General features: G+C 36.8%; 1 protein-coding gene and 1 long non-coding RNA gene across 3 annotated transcripts; one reads left to right on the top strand and one right to left on the bottom strand.

The window, feature by feature from the left end:
• The first annotated feature begins 2,318 nt into the window (after positions 1-2,318).
• LOC121067480 (cysteine-rich venom protein-like) lies at positions 2,319-9,870 on the top strand. Its single transcript, XM_040552041.1, has 8 exons — positions 2,319-2,469; positions 2,806-2,856; positions 4,246-4,365; positions 4,872-4,959; positions 6,832-6,977; positions 8,158-8,252; positions 8,787-8,875; positions 9,561-9,870. The coding sequence occupies exons 1-8, from the start codon at positions 2,410-2,412 to the stop codon at positions 9,686-9,688; spliced, it is 777 nt and encodes a 258-aa protein (XP_040407975.1). The 5' UTR covers positions 2,319-2,409; the 3' UTR covers positions 9,689-9,870.
• On the bottom strand, positions 5,626-15,288 carry LOC121067481. Of its 2 annotated transcripts, none has more exons than XR_005818312.1 (4): positions 15,118-15,288; positions 14,698-14,760; positions 9,044-9,138; positions 5,626-5,912 (listed from the first exon to the last, which is right to left on the bottom strand). It is a non-coding gene; the product is annotated as an uncharacterized LOC121067481 (long non-coding RNA). The 2 variants fall into 2 exon arrangements; XR_005818313.1 differs by lacking the exon at positions 5,626-5,912 and adding an exon at positions 6,294-6,898.
• Positions 15,289-16,840: the final 1,552 nt, after the last annotated feature.

Consider the following 16,840-nt stretch of genomic DNA (forward strand, 5'->3'; position numbering starts at 1 on the left):
ATATAAATTAATTTATATGAATAATTTAGGGTATAACAGTTTTATTATTTCATGAAGTGAACACTTAGAGAAAGGATGGGAAAAACATATCCACATAAGTTTCTTTCAGTGTCAGGTCTCTGTACACAGATGGAGTTGCAGAAAAGTCAGCAAGACTTGGCACATGTCCTGATTTATGTCTGATTGAGGGGGAGCAGGGGAGAGGGATAGAGAGACTGATTTTAGGACCAGTGCCTAGAAATTAATGCAGAGCAATTAAATTTACATCTCTCAAGCTATAAGCATTTGGTTGAAACCAGTGGGATTGCCAAAAGTATGTTGGTATCTTGGAGCAATCAATCCACTGGTTCTTAAAAAATATTCTAATGGCATTTTCCAAATTGTATCATGTATTAAATTACCAATTATATTTAACTGTAATTTAATTCATTGAAAATATTATAGTGAATGAATATTTTGGCTCTTTTTAAGTTAGCTTTTTCAGTTTGTTCACAAAATAGAAAGGTTCACAATTTAAATGGTTATCTTTCAATTGAAACAAAATGTTTAATATTACATGTTTTACATGCAAAAATATTTGTTATCTATCTGCATATCAGCACATTTTTCACTAGATGAAAAAAAAATGTATTTTTGCTTGTAACTTGAGTAGAGATGAAAATAGTTCCCATATCTATTTACTTTTAGTTAGAAATCAAGTGAAAAGAATTGCTTTTCATATTATTGGGACTATAATCTTCTGTCATTAAACTTATAGGTTAGATGCACTGCAAAGTTTTGTAAAGGTTCTGAGAAATAAAAAAAAAATAAAGAAAGAAAAGAAAACTTAAAAATAAAAAATAAAAAGAAAACTTCAGTGATCCTAAAGAGCTTTGAGGAGTCACAAGTTATGTCAAAATTAAACAATACATAAACCAATACCAAGAATAGGAAATCAATAACTTACACTGTTAGTTATCAGAATAGTTCCCAGTAGAGTTCCCAGATCAGATGGATCTTAACTATAAGCACTTGGACAAAGCCACACTACTTTGGAGACTGTGTGAGTTTGAATGTACAGAAGTGTTTATTCTGCCTGCATTTTGTCCTCTGAGCTACAGAGCAGCTCCCTGCGGGGTCTAGTTTCCCAGTGCAGACATGGCCAGAGATCCCACTCTGAGAGGCTTTGCTCTTCAGCAGAGCTGGAGCAGGTCCCCTGCCGCAGGCTAGGGACAGTGTGTCTCCTCCTGTACAAGGTATGCAAGCTGGTGAGGAAAATGGGTCTTGCTGTACCATTTGGAAAAGGGCAGTGTTTTCTCGCCTCATGTTCTCCATGAGCAGGAGCACCTTGTGTTTTATATAAAGCAGTTGCCTCAAGGTAAAGGGGCTTTGCTGAGTATGGAAAGATCAGCAAACCCAAATGGCCTTTCTCCAGGGATAAATTAAAACTAAACCCAGCAGCCCTTCAAGACCAAATAAGAAGTTAAGCTAATAAGACATCTCTGTGGCAACATGCCTATAAACTCCCTTGGAGTTCTAAGATGGGAAAACTGCCAAAATAAGTAAATTCCACTCTAGTCACCTGCTTGCCTGCCCAAGGTAGCTAAGCAGAAACACGCTGAACGTAACTCTTATGACTGATTGCAATCAGACAACAAAATTTTAAAGTAACCTTATTACCCTCTGGATCATTGTCATGGGACAGAATGAAGCCTTTACTCTCCCTCCTAAGCAAGTAGTTTTGGTCAATCCAAAGTCTGGTTGTTGCTTTTTCACTTAGACAAAGCTCCCATTTCTTTTGTGATTACGCACTACCTGCACTCTGATCGAATGTTTTCTTAAAAAATTAATAAAGTAAGCAAAAATCTTTCTGAAACAACTCTTCCCCAGGATGGCAGTGCTGTTCCATTTCTGGTCCATCCAGTTCTGTCCCAGCTTACGTGAGTTTTTGAAGTGCTTTGAAGTCATTTAGGAAGGGTTTTGACTCCAGACCTGGAAACCTGAATGTAGAGGTCTGCACATGGGCTGTGTCTAATGACCCTTTCCACCAATGCAGTCCAATCAAAGCAGGCAATGGGGAGAAGGAAGTTTCAGACTAACACAGCCACAAACAAGCCAAAAGCAGCATCCGCAGCAGGGTGATTTGCAGAAGTTTTTCTACAGAAAGGGAAGCATGAATGTCCTCTTGTACTGTGAATTTATTTGGAGGTATTCAACTAGGATTAGTCCAGAAAGTATGAGACACAAAGCAGCTGATTCACAGAAATTCTGAAAATGAGAGGAGAAGAGAAGGAAGAAAGAAAGAATCCGTTACCTTTCTAGTTGCGGAAAAGCTTGGAGATACACGGGAGAAAGATGTGTTATATGTTCAGAGAAATAAAAGCTCCGTAAAGAGAAGAAAAAAATAAAAAAAGTCTTCTCTTTTCAGAGATGATTCTGCCAATAGTGTTCCTGGGTCTTGCAGCTGTGCTGTCTCCATCCACTGGACAGGTAGGATCTGTTCTTTGTACTGAGAAAATCTGGATGGGGCCTGAGGGACTACTGGTCTGACTGAATTTTTTTTTCCTATACACACCAATCATATGCAGAAAAAGTCTGACGAGATATATAGGATCTGGAAAGCATTTATCCTCAAAGGCAAAATTTCAAAGCAGCAGAGTGCATCCATGCTTGCATAGGCTCGCCGTCACTTAGGAGCTGGATCATCAAGAACTGCACGTCCTGAAATCTCCCACACACTTTCCAAAGATCCAGCCCTCTTCCAGTTAATTCCTCTCAGTTTTAAAGACAACAACTGCCTAACAATCACCCTCTCTCATCCCACAGGACCTGAGCTATGTGCCTCTCCCTTTGCTCACAGTCCCATCCTCTCAACAGGTATCGCTGATTTCCCTCAAGCAGCTAAACGGACTAACATACTCAACATCCACTTAGCGGTTCCTCCCCACCCACACTTAGTCTGAAGTTGGAAGTTTGATATTTCTGCTTCAGAGATATAGATGTGACTGAAGGCTTGACTATGTTTTTCCCGTCTGTAACCGCTTGACTAAAACTACTACTTCTTTCTATAAATCTTGCTTCTCTAAAAGCTATGTAAACACTAAAACTTTTTTAACTACATGAAGTGGAGAGTGCAAATGATGTGCTTTGTTCATGATTAGTCCCTCTGGAGTTAAACAAAAGAGTAAGTTATCGCAGGATCAAAATTTTATGGCTGAATGAGATTTAATGGAGTATAAATAAAAAACATAAACAGGAAATGTCTTTCAAATTTTGGTGTCTAGAAGAACTATTAGATGCTGGAAAGATAATATTGAATATGATTGGATTATCTTGATCAGTGAAAATAAATATATACAAAGAAGCTTTTGTTACAACTATTGGCAGTGCTATTATACTGCTAAAAATGTCATCAATAATAAGCACATTGTGGGTGTTCATCCATGGGCTCAGTTTACTAGTTACCTCATCAAGTTAGTCACTGATGAGTATGAAGTGCAGTATGACAGAAATATCAGTAGCAACTAAGACATGATAAAAACATAATACAGAACAACAGCCTAAAAAATATGATGGGAATTTTTAATTTCTGCTTTCCATGATGCCATCTAGAAGACTAATGGCAAAGACTGTAAAGAAGAGTCAGAGTTGTTCATATGGCTATTTTTTAATTAGAAAGCGTATTAAAAAATTGAGAAATACCATCAGTTATAGCAAGAGTGGACAAAAATCTACAGCATGAAAAATATTAACACAGTATTTTTTATGCTCTAGGATCTCCTGATGAAGTACCACAAGAGCTCTGTGATGATCCTGTGGTTAAACAAAGAATAAATAAATAAACAAACAATCAAACAAAAAAGCCATCAACTGGCTAGTTTAAAATGCCAAAGAAGAGGAACACATCATAAATGGAGTCATGTGTTCATCTGATTTTTAGATCCTGTTTCCCCGAAACATTATGAAGTATGAATGGCACAAGAGATCTTCCAAGATATTCTAGTCATCTCCAGAGGGCTGGCAGATAGGACGAAGGAACCAGTGGTATTTTTATTACCGCTAACCACTCAAAGTGCTACTTTGCCTGGGAGCTCCCCTAGAAAAACTTAGGGGACAAAGCATATCACAGTACCTCCTCTGTTACAAGGATCAACTCCTTCATTGATATTAGTTATTTGGTATTTTAATATTTCCTAGACAGTATGCAGCATTAGTTACATTCACATAAATATATATATATATATGCAACTTTTGCTTTCAATTTAGGTACCTGAAGCTTTCACTGCTCTGATAACTACCAATCCTGATCAGCAAAAGCTAATTGTTGACAAACACAATACGCTCAGAAGAGGAGTAAACCCGACTGCCAGCAACATGTTGAGGATGGTAAGTTGTGTGCTGTAAATCTATCGGCACTGAGGAATGGACTCCGTGAGAGCTACAGAAATGTATAAAAGGTCAATTTATTTTATTTAGCAACAAATGCACCCTCCAAACCTTTCCTAGGTACCTAGCACAGCAACCACCAGGAGAAATATAAAATTGCACAGATGGAAAAAAAAAAAAGGTTTGGAAGATTTTGTGTTGTATAAACAGTAATGTGTCTTTCTTTTGGAGGAGAAAGAAAAGGGAAGAAAAGGAGGAGCCACAACATTGTTCATTCCTTTCTGATGTATTCTTTGTCATTCTTCACAGTTTCTAGTCAATTCCTGGGTGCACAGTAAATCCATTTCTACTCCCAGCACCACTACCCCTGCTAAAATAAGGGTTTGCATACAATTTTCTGATTCAAAGTGTAGTTTCCAAGTTTTGTTCCTTCAGGAGCGGTTCGTCAGTGCTTAATGCCTGAATGACTCAGATTTTCTTCTTTCATTCTTTCTTCTTTCATGAAGGAATGGAACCCTGCAGCTGCAACTAATGCTCAAAACTGGGCAAATCAATGTTCTCTCAGTCACAGTCCTTCAAGCCAGAGGAAAACCAGTAAGTAAAGAATGAATGCTCACTGAATGATGTCATTTACAATATTAAAGTAACCAATTTGGGAGCATGGGATTTCTAAATTAGCTGATATCAAAATGAAGCTGAAATAATTCATTTACTTATTTTCATCTTTGTAGATTCATATCTTCTGAGGTGAGACTACATACTCAGCTAAATATATTTTATAATTTTATAATAGTTTATAATATATTATATATTATAATGTAATTATTTCATGTACTTTTTTTGGTATAACTTTATTTTTATAATTGTGATTTCATAACGTGATGATGGGATTCACATTTCTAACTGAAAATGTCCACTAAGTAATGACGTAAACCAGAATTGGTCAGTGTATATTCCTGTACATTAAATGTAAGCAAATGGAAAAAAAAATTCTTCTAAGACATGGTTCATTCATCCTAATCTTTAGGATTGTATGGACTGAAACTTAAAGCTGTACATTTGTTTTCTAGATTTTTTTGCTCTAGATTTTGTTCAGAAAACAAAATATGAAGCAAAAGCTCTTACCCAAAAATACTTGTACCAAAAAAGTATAAGTCCAATGGAAATTGTATGATATATTGTCACCAATTCATTTAGTTATCAAATTTATGTGAAATTACCAATCTCTGAGAAAAAAAAATGTATGCAAAATTTCTGGTATTACATTTCCCACCAATTGCCTTCCTCAAGCACTAGTTTCCTTATCAAACTTTTAAGTTGATGGAAAGCACTGAACAATTTCTGAGATTTTTATTTTTGTTTTAATTTATCTTTTAAATTACTTGTCTAAGCATTTGAGATATCATTTACATTCAATGTTTTTATTGGTGCATGGGACAAAAATAGATTTATAGATGTAAGTCTGTCCAGTAAGTAAGAAGAATTTAGTCCTTTTCTCATCTCAGTTGCATCAGTTTTACGTGAGCATATCCAATTTTCTTCAGTGGCTGAAATAAATAAATAAATAAATAGGTGGTGAGAAAATATACACTTTCAGTATCCCCATTAGAAAGAAGAAAATCTTGATCCAATTTTCTGCCTAAACCATCTTGCAAGGGCTGGATTTAACTGTCTGGGATGGACAGGGAAGAGAGTGAAGGTCCAAAACCTACTGATGGTGCTAAGGTGCACAGATGCTAAGACAAGATTCAAAACTTTTAAATCCCCTGGCACCTTGCTTTAACCTATAACTATCTGGGAGGCTCATGTAAACACTTCAGTCATTGGATATTGAGGTTACAGCTATACCACATTAGCAATAGCTATGATCAGTGCCCAGTGTGGTATTTACTGCTGGCTTCTGTATATACTGTATAAGATGTGGACTGACCTTCAGTTCTCATGCTTTTTGCCTAAAAAAAAAAAAAAAATTTGAATCCAATGGTTCTTGCTAAAGTGAACCCCACATGAGAAGTGATGCATATGTAGTAAGGTTGGTCAGGGCACTAGACCTGAATAAAAACAGTAGGCAAATACACGACACAGTAGACAATTTAGTGTGTACCAGAATTAAGTTTGAATTATTGTGATTTTCCCAAGATTACAGGACTGTGAACTGAATGATGATTAGAGCTGCCACCTTCCAAATATCAAAAATACAGTCATGAATCTATTATAGTGCACATGTGCATGTGTATCTACTGACACGTACAAGGTCTGTCAACAACCAAACTACCAGCCAAACAGGTTGGCCACGCTGCAAATCGGTCAGATGACTTCAGAATTGACAAAAGGTGGTGTCACGGAACCAGAAAAAAATCCCTGCCATCCCTTCTGGGATGAAAGCTGCCAGGGATCTCAGAGCAACTTTTACTTGTTCTCACATGTGCATGTTTTCTTCATTTCTCAGTCCCTTTTTCTTTTCAGATGTAGATTGTGGTGAAAATCTCTACATGTCAACCGCCCCTTCCTCATGGTCAGATGCTATTCAGGCCTGGTACAATGAGGAGAAAGATTTCAAATATGGAGTAGGAGCAACAACAAAAGATGCTGTGATTGGCCATTACACTCAGGTAGATGCAACCTCTTTATATTCCATGCTGAATAAATAAAAATCCATGTCAGCCAAGCAATATTTACCCTCTCATATTTAAATACAACAAGTACAATAGAGATATGAAAGTTACACCAACGAAAAACAGAATTTAAAAGGCTAAGTGTAATTTCAATTTTTTCATAAAGTATACTAGAAGTCGGTGCTTTGGTTTAAATTGCTAGATTACACCAAATCCAGTAAAGTATTAAGTGAGTTCATGTGCAGCAAGCGGAGAAGCTGGAATAGATTTACAAAAGGAGTTAAAATAGATACAGTCATCCCAACCACCCCACTCCCCTGAAACCATGGCTGGGTGTCATGAGACATGTCATGGTGCCCCCCACCCCCCACCCAGTCTACTCTGATGGCAGATATTGAGTAGTTTGTCCACTGGGAGAAAGCTCAGTAATTTTGACCTTTTAAAATTTGTAATTATTTATTGTGCATTCTGCTCTACTGTTCTTCCTACAGTACCAGGGATATGGATTGTTATTTTGCCATCATCACCTTTGGTTTTGTTTCCCTTCAGCAAAGTCTCCAACCATGCACACACTTAGTCACATGTATGACATGACACACAAACAACTATTTTTGCACACAGAGTAAAGATACAAGTATTTCAAAGCTTCAGAAAGATAAAATGGGAAGAAACGTTTGTTTAACATTTGAAAATTTCTCAGACACTGGAAGAATAGGGTTATTAAATTATCAGGAAGGAAATATATATAGTTATGCTATGATCTATGGAGTTCCATTACTTCAGAGAGTTCCCAGTTGGAAAGTGGCTTATAACTTCCTCTATTCAACTGCATATACAAAATTTTACAACATCTTTTGTGTTTACAGCATCTTCTTCAAGAGTTGTAATTAAATGAAAATACACTACGTCGAGACAGTTTAGCATAAAACTTTATATATATATATATGTATATATATGATAAAATTTTGTAATTATACCCTAAAATGTTATTTGATTGAAGGGTGAAAGCAGGTAAAAAAGTGCTTTACCAACAAGATGGGACTAATATTTACTATAAATGTTAGATATAAAGGACTTAACTTGGTTGCAAATGTTTCTTTAATGCATAACTTACTTCAATTATTTTCAATTGTATTTGTTTTTCATTCTCCAATGATCTTTATTCTTATATCTGCAGGTGGTTTGGTACAAGTCTTACCAAATTGGATGTGCGGTTGCTTACTGTCCTGAAAGTAACTATAAGTACTTTTACGTGTGCCAGTACTGCCCTGCGTATGTATTGATTCTGCTACTGGAATTTCTTATTACATTATCAAAATAAGACAGAAGACAGGAAATTTGTAACACAATGCATCACTCACAGCTCAGGAACAGGTCTAAGGAACATATTAAGAATACGGACAGAAACATACCTGTCAAAAGAATCCTCAAGCAAGTAAAAGCATAAAACATAATGCTGACACTGATTTTCAGATTAAATTTAATTTGCCCAAAACCCAATTCTCATCATAGTAGATCACAGATAAATATTTTCCATATTCTCCTTGAAACCGTGGTTCAGAAAGGCATATTGGTATGTACCATAATACTATTTGGGGGGAGGGGGAAGAATTTTAAGGCAGAGTGAGGTTTTATAAACTTTGTGTAAAATTGATTTCCATATTGACATTCTAATATATATAAATAGCTTGACCTATAAATAAAGATTTAGCATATTAATATATGTATGCATCCATATAGTTAAGTTTTACTCTCAGATATGTTATAATGAGTTTATAGTTTATGTTAGTAACGGTTATGTTTCAGGGGGAATAGGGTAGATTTAATGAAGACACCCTACAAAGAAGGAAAACCCTGTGGTGACTGCCCTAATGCTTGTGACAACGGATTATGCAGTAAGTTTTAAGCATTTTAATTGTGACACAGGTAAAGTTGACACTGTAAAAAATACCAATTAGTTTATGCAAATTGGAAGTTTTAAAATGATTTGTTCAAATGCCAGGCCAAAAGAAAGTCTATTAATCTCATGCTGTATAGGTTGCCATATTATTACTATTTATCACCTGTTTTATGGAAGAACAATTGCAGTCCCAGGCTTCCTCACATTAGGTGCTTTACCTATGTAGGACGACTTGTGGTGTGAAACCCAAAAAGGAGTCTGTGAGACAGGTGGGCAAATGTTAAATGGTAGCTGGTTTTATGTCCATTGGGATGCAGATACCCTCCACTTTTTGGACCCACAGGGATAGATCAAGATATTCATATGACCCAGATACTTTAATTAAAGATGACAATGTCTGGGTCTCCACACGGAAGCTCTCACAAGTACTTCTTAGTGTAAGAAGATCCATTGACTGCAATGAGGTCAAAATACCTTGTAAGTTCAGCAACAAACCTTGAAAAAAAGCTAGGAATACTGTATGTGTGGTCAAAATCTTGGACACTGCTGTGGAGTAAACAGCAACAAATAGGAAAAATGAGAGATTAAAGAAATATCAATGAAAAATATTCTGAAAGGAAACACTGTAGATTTTTATTTCCAATTTGTCATTAATTTTTTGGTTTTATTCATTTTCACAGCCAATCCTTGCAAGCTTCAGGATCTTTATTCCAATTGTCCTGGACTGGTAAATGATTACGGATGTGCCAATACCTTTGTTATGCAGAACTGCCCAGCTTCCTGCCAATGCAAAACTGAAATAAAATAAAATTAAAGGCTCATCTCTTCCCTTCCCAGTCATCCATCTCCTTCATAACTTCTTTCACAAAAACAAAGTATATCCTTCCATGTATGCAGGAAGACTGACTTCAGTCCAGTGATACAAATGAGGAAGAGCTACAGGCCAATGTTATATTCTATTCACATAATGCTCTGGAAATGTAGTGGAGGTGTTAATTGAAATTTGGCATTTGGATATCAGACATATATACTGATCAGCTTCTCACATCTTTGTTTTCCCCAAATGTTATTAAAGGAGCACTGATTGATTTTCTGTTCCATAAAGTTCCGTATGTTTTTTATGTTCTTAGCATACTAATGGAACTAATCTTAACTTTACCAACATTTTGAATTTATGTTCTGTAAACTGGACCAGAAGATAAATGACATTACCTGAAATATGTAATTCTCAAAAAAAAAGTAAAATAAAACAAATTAGGAGAGCAGAGCAGCTTCCACTAGTACTATTCTGGTTTGTAATGTTGTAATGTGTCTTTTGCTGACATACTTTCTACTGTAAAATAGTTACTTCTATTGCTTAAAAAAAAAAAAAAAAAAAAAAGTATAGTTCATTTATATTAATGATCCTTTTTATAATATGAGATTACATTTAGCATAAATACAGATAACCAAACCTCTCTAATCAAAAAGAACAGCCTGATAAAATGGTTTAATTCACAAAAAGAAATTGCCAAAGGGGATGCTTCCTGTGTTTGGAAATTTTTCTTTTAATAACAAGTAGGTGTGTCCTCCAAACTTATTTTTTGAATGACTGCTTTTGCTGTATCAATCATTAAATTGTTAATTCCTCACTCACCAATTCATTTTAGTTTTCATTCTTTTTTATTACCATGAAAAACAGTTCACTTCCACCAACTTTTTGACTTTATCAACATGAAGTCTTGAAAGGAACCCAATTCTTTAGCAAAGAAAGCAGAAGCCACTAATATGAGAAACTGGAGGTTTCCTAGTCAAAAACAGCAGTCAGGCAAACAGCTTTTCTTCAGAATCTCTTTCAGAGAGAATAGACGCTTCTACAAATAACATGCAATACCTGCTTTTGTGACCTTTGGGAAGCAAGTGTTCTGCTGCAGAGTCAACAATAGGACTACATGTTATTTTAGCCTTACCTTACAGTAGTTTCACCTTCCAATGCTCTTTTAATAAGGAAGCTCCTGTCATAATTAACATTTCAAGTCCCAGAGATTTTGGCACAAGAATTTCAGCACACATTTCTGACTCATTGATTGCAGTGGTAATTTCATTACATATTTCTTACTCATTAATTTCAGTGGCATTTCTGCTAGTACTGAAAGGTGAGCTCTAAGTTCAAAGCCTGGTTTCACAATTCAAAGAGCTTATTGTTTTGTTGTTTGTTTCGATGTGTTTTTTTTCCTCATTCATTTCCACTGCTTTTTCCCTCCATGTTATACTGCCCTCTCATTTGGGTACCTCTCTACCAGCAAATTAAGCAATACTGGGATATAGGTATGAGAACTGTATATGAGTGCCTGCACTCTCAAATTGTTAGCACAGATCCAAATAAAAATGATGACAATGCAATATATAATCCAGTGGTTGTCATGAAATAGGGTAGACCAGTTACACCCCACTCTAACAAAAGTCCGTTTACCTTTAGTAATGGGACTAGAGACCTATTCCCTTCTATCTTAACCCATAAAACAAGAAATGATTTCTCAGTCACTCACAATAGGAAATAAAAGTAGTCTAGTGAGGTAAAAACCAGCCTTTCTACATCTCACCTGTGAGGGTCCAGGGAACAAAAGGTCAATAAGCATAATTTAGATACCCAGGAAGATAATGGACCAAATTGTTTGCCCGTCATTTTGTAGTCAGTAGAGTGTAAAATACTAGCATTGATTTGTCACAAGCTAATCTTGCCAACCAATGCAACTTTCTTCTTTAACGAGGAACTAGATCTAGAGAACTTTGTCTTGACGTTGGTAGCACGTTTGACAAACCCATAAAAGATCTTTTCAAACTAGGGAGATGTGGTTCAAAATAAAGTAGTAAGACACAGCACATACATGCTGTTGAACACACACAACCATAATGTTCCTGTAGAGGGAGCTAGGACCAAGGCCTCTAGCTGTTGGGTGTCCTTACAGATTGACAATACCCAAATCAGGAGCTAATTACACAGTTCTCACAAGTAATGCCCACGACCTTTCCTAGCCTCAAGTCACAATCATGGCTTAAGAACACCCACAATATGGAAAACCTTCACTGAATGACTTTCTTGGGTACAGGAGCATCAGACCCATGTTCTCATTTACCACAAGCCCATTTAAGGCATTTTTTTAGGACAAAAATAAGCTCCAAGTTCCCAGATTCCATCCAAAAAAACGTTAAGAGCCAATTCTGTTCTAAGAAATTTACCAGAACTTTAATCCATAACAGTTTGGTATAAAATAAATAAGTGATACTTAAAAGAGGCAAAATCTGGAGAGGTAATACCAGTAGATAGATTAGTGATTGTATAAACAACCCTAGGAGCAGGAAAACCATGACATCCAGAGCTAGGCTACAGAGACATTAATTTGCTTCTGTTTGGTGCTAGTAAAAGATTTAAAAGCCATTATAACAGATACATCATAATGATTGCACGTCTGTGTGCATTGTCTCTGATCCTTGCAGCAACTACAGACTCCACATCAGATCATGCCTTTCTCCTAGCACACCCCATTCTTGGGGAGTTTCATCTTTCAAGGCAGCACCCTCAAAACCCTTCCTGTCTCTACCAGGGATCCAGAGCAGACAAGGAACTGCCATGGGAGGGCCAATGGAAAGGGGTTATTTCCCATCCTCTTCTTCACCTACTTCAAATGGAGTTCTCTGTAGGCACCTGGCTGCTCTAGGACAACAGTGGCTGAAGTATGCCCCATATGATGGACCTTTTTGGCTCACTGTGGACAAGTACACAGTTTAGACAGTAAGACATATTCCAGCTACAATAATTCTCTCACTTGTGCAATAGTGTAATGGACAGGAATAACCAAGCTTATCGTCGGCACTGTTCAGCTAAGCAGTATCCTGCCTCTCACCATTACAAAAATAATGTCCTTTAATGGCAGACAGGCAGAAAAATCCTGTGATTTTGCTCTTTCTCTATATTTGATATTCAACAGTCATAATATCCTTTTAGCACTGAAACAGAAACTTTAATGTCATTTTGAAAATGAATCATCCTTAGTTATGATAATGCTGGATGTTCTCAGAATGCGTGTAGTCTTCTGAAAACTGAAAGATGAATATATTTTACAACCCTTCACGCTGTAGGCCTTGATTCACTTATTTGTAGAATTTGAAGAAATGTTCTTGAAGCCTGAAAAGCAAAAATGTGCAGTAAGCCTTCAAATGTGTGCCTAAGCCTTGATTGATTTGACACTTTAAAGTGTTACAACATTTCAAAGGTGAGGATGCAAAACTGTGTTGAAATCATGCTATGTGCAGTGGGTTTGAAAAATCCCTCCCGAAACTGAGGACTGCCTCATTTAGACTCTCTTAGGCTGCATAATGCAACAATTCTTCCCCACATTGAAGAAAAAGATATTGTGCATGTATTAAAATAAAAATTGTTCTCCGTGAAAGGTAGTTGAAACAAAGTGTACATCCATTGAAGTAAAATATGTCCAAGAAGGATCCCTAATTTTTAAATAATGCCTTCATCAAGGAGCTATCTTTCCATAACCTGGCAGGTGGCAGGAAAATAGTGTTTAACAACACACCCAATAGACTTATGAGAGAAGTAAATTTTAGGTAAATGACAATGCTCTCCAAAGACTGGCTAGACCTATTATAACTTCCAAACTATATCAGGCATAATAAACAACAAGAGAAAAGTGACCCCACATTATCTTTTTCAAGACTATTTTCACATGAATAGGCTTTTATTTTTATTTAATTTTGCCTGCACCTCTTTATTTCTTTCCAACTGAAACCTAAGGAAAAAACTCCACACAGTCCAACAGAGCTAGAAAATATACAATCATGTAGGCTTGATATAAGGAACATTATATCTTTGAGAGCAGACACAACAAAACAACAAATCTCAAATTCTAAAATGTTGAAAACAGACTTCTGATAATGTAATGCCTTCAGTGCATTCCTTTCCCTGCTTTCTTCAGATATGAAGAGGAAACTCTATTTTTTTAATCTGCCTGACAGCTTTCAGGAAAGCATGGTCTTTCACATATCACAAAGGCAAAAATGTATTTAATGCAAGAGACACATCGTCATTGGATAATAAAGTTCACTAACCTTACTATTTTAAAACACACTAATGAAATTTAACATCCTGCACACTATTTTTAATATATTAAATTTGCCCCCTTTTTCACAATAAACATATTAATATTTGAGTAAGACAAGAAATGTAGGCTCACCAGTCATTACCAACATCCTGCTAAGCAAGAATACATGAATGCATTGACCAAAATGCCACAACTTCCATAGTATTCAAATACAGCCTTGAAGAAAATCCTACGTACTGAATGGAAGGACAGCTTTTTGAAATGCATTCACAAGTAGCTGAAATTGCATGGTAGATAAAACCTTCTGATCCACAGTTAAATCTAACGTGATGATAATTATAAAGGGAGGCTACAGTGAGCTAAAAAGACTGTGAGTATAGTACCATAATGAAGTTGCATTTACAATTCTCAAACTTCTGATTTTGATCGCTACATTGAGGAAACGCATTGATTTTTAGTGCATTTTTGGCTGCGGTTTTCTAGAACCATGTAGATTTGGCTTAATCTTCTCTCACATACTTATGTAAACCCAGAAAAATTAATTGGAATCATCAGCTTACACAAGACAAAGAAATCTCCATTTTTTATTTTTCCCATCCAGTTTTTTTACTTCCAGTTCTGATTTGTCCCTCCATACTGTTTGTCTTCATTTTAACTCATCGTACAAAAAGTTGGTTTTATCAAACAGATTTACTCTGAGCATGAGTCATCATCTTCTACATACCATGTTATATCTAGTGCCAAACTGTCCAGTCATGTTCTGCATCAGCCACATTTTTATTCTGCTCTGCAAGAGTGAAGACATCATCAAAAAACAGAGTGCCCTTAAAAAAAATCATGATTGTTGTACTATACAGCTTAATCATCGAGCAGAAACATGCCTTTTCCACCTATAAGGAGATAACCGTCATTAATTTCCTCACTAATAATTAGCCAAAGACAGGCATTTAGATAAATTATACGCAATCAAAAATGAATATTGTTGTAACTCTTTCTATGGCATTTTCAGGTGAATTTCCTGACTGTGCTCATGTGCCTCTTTGCTCTGCTGCAGCAGTGTGCTGAACAAGCAAGAAAGAAAAACTATAAAGAAAACAGAAACAATCTAAAGATAGCTTTACACATTTTTAGATTAGCATCTTACCATTTTACAACCATATAAGAAAACAATGGGTGTGTACTCAGGCTCTTATCAGAGATCTTCAGTAACCTCAGCTGGCCCCAGAAATGCTGCAGAACCTGGTGTTTTACTCCCTGAGATCCCACCTTGGCACCCACAGCCTTCTGTCTAGCACCCAGGTTCCCAGCATGCTATTTTAGGAGAGAGGTAAGTGTCTCCAAATTAGATGCAAATTGCAAACAAAGACTGAGCGAGGAGTGGCCTAATTCAGTTTAAAAGGAAACAAGGTCTGACATGTTTTAGCCTTCCCCCACCCTCTGCGCTTTGGCATGGGTAGGGGTTATAGACATCCCTTGGCATGGCAGAGAGCAATCAGAAGAGGATAAGGCCAGACATTTGAATTTGAATTTCCCCCAGATATATATTTCCCCTGGAGCCTTTTGTTAGGATGCTTTTATCTGGCTCCCAGCTTCCCCACAAACGAGTACTTGCTATGTTAAGAATAAATGTCTTACCAACCTCTTTCAGACTCAAATGGCAAGGACTGTCCCTTGATGTAAATATATTTATTTATTACTCTGCCTATAATATACTTCAGCTGTAGTTTGCTAGGTTTTTCATTTAGTAGCAGTGTTGTACCGAACAGTTTCTGTCGTTTTTTCCTTAAGCTTTGTTATTTCTGCTATACTGGCTGTTTGAGAAGGTTAAGAATTGGGAAGCTGGTCTACGATAAAAAAAAAATCTATAAAAATATATATGTTTTTAATCTGGGTAAGCTTCTTAGCACAATTCAACATAAGGCTCAATATCAAGTCCCTTTTGTACAACTAAGGGGCTGCAAAGAGGCAGAAATGAGCTTTGTGGGAAAGAGGGGATAGGGGTGGTTAAAGCCATCACACCTTTTCCTATCCCTACACGCCCTGACAAAGAGTCCCTCCCCAGCTTTCCTGCAGGCCCCTTTAGGCACTGGAATGCTGCTGTAAGGTCTCCCTGGAGCCTTCTCTTCTCCAAGCTGAACACCACCAGCTCCCTCAGCCTGTCATAGCTGTTAAGCTATGATATTGCTTCATGCCTAGCTCACAAGTGTGTTTTCAAATGTAATATAGGATTTCTAGTCATTCGGTGACCTTTGGAAAACAGAGGAAGTTAAGCCCTATCTTCAGTGGTCTTTTGCAATCCCATTTTGTAATGCCAGGGTGGCTTCTTCTGCTTTGGTTTCCCTCACAGAGGAATCTCAGCCTTGCAGTCAAATCAAGAGGCAGAACTTCATTTACGTGGGTGACTGTAGCTCTCAGGTTGATTTTCACCTGGTGTTTCATGATGGAAAACCACTGCAGCTCTGGCTGCTTTGTCAGTTGCCAGAAAATACTAGCAAAGTGATTTTGTTAGTAAGCGCAACGTTCTCATCCAACTAGTAACAACATGCAAACGAAAAATTCATAAGGTACCCTACTAGATGTGAGAACTAAAGTAAGACGTCTGTCTATTCTTTCCCAGGTAAAGTGTCAAGACTGAGTTTATAGGGGTGGAATTGAGGGATGGAGGAGCAGCAGGCAATAAATACATAAATAAATAAAATTAGCGAAACAAATGGGATGCCTCATTTGACAGCATCCTGTAAATGAAGCTACATGGGATGGCTTACACTGATTACCACTGTCAGAGAAAGATCATCTTCAGTATCGCCACTATGTTTCCTTCTTACTGAATTGATTACATATCCTAATCTGGCAGAAAACTACCCATG

The sequence above is a fragment of the Cygnus olor genome, chromosome 3 (genome assembly GCF_009769625.2).
Source record: "Cygnus olor isolate bCygOlo1 chromosome 3, bCygOlo1.pri.v2, whole genome shotgun sequence".
In the NCBI taxonomy this organism is placed as follows: Eukaryota; Metazoa; Chordata; class Aves; order Anseriformes; family Anatidae; genus Cygnus; species Cygnus olor.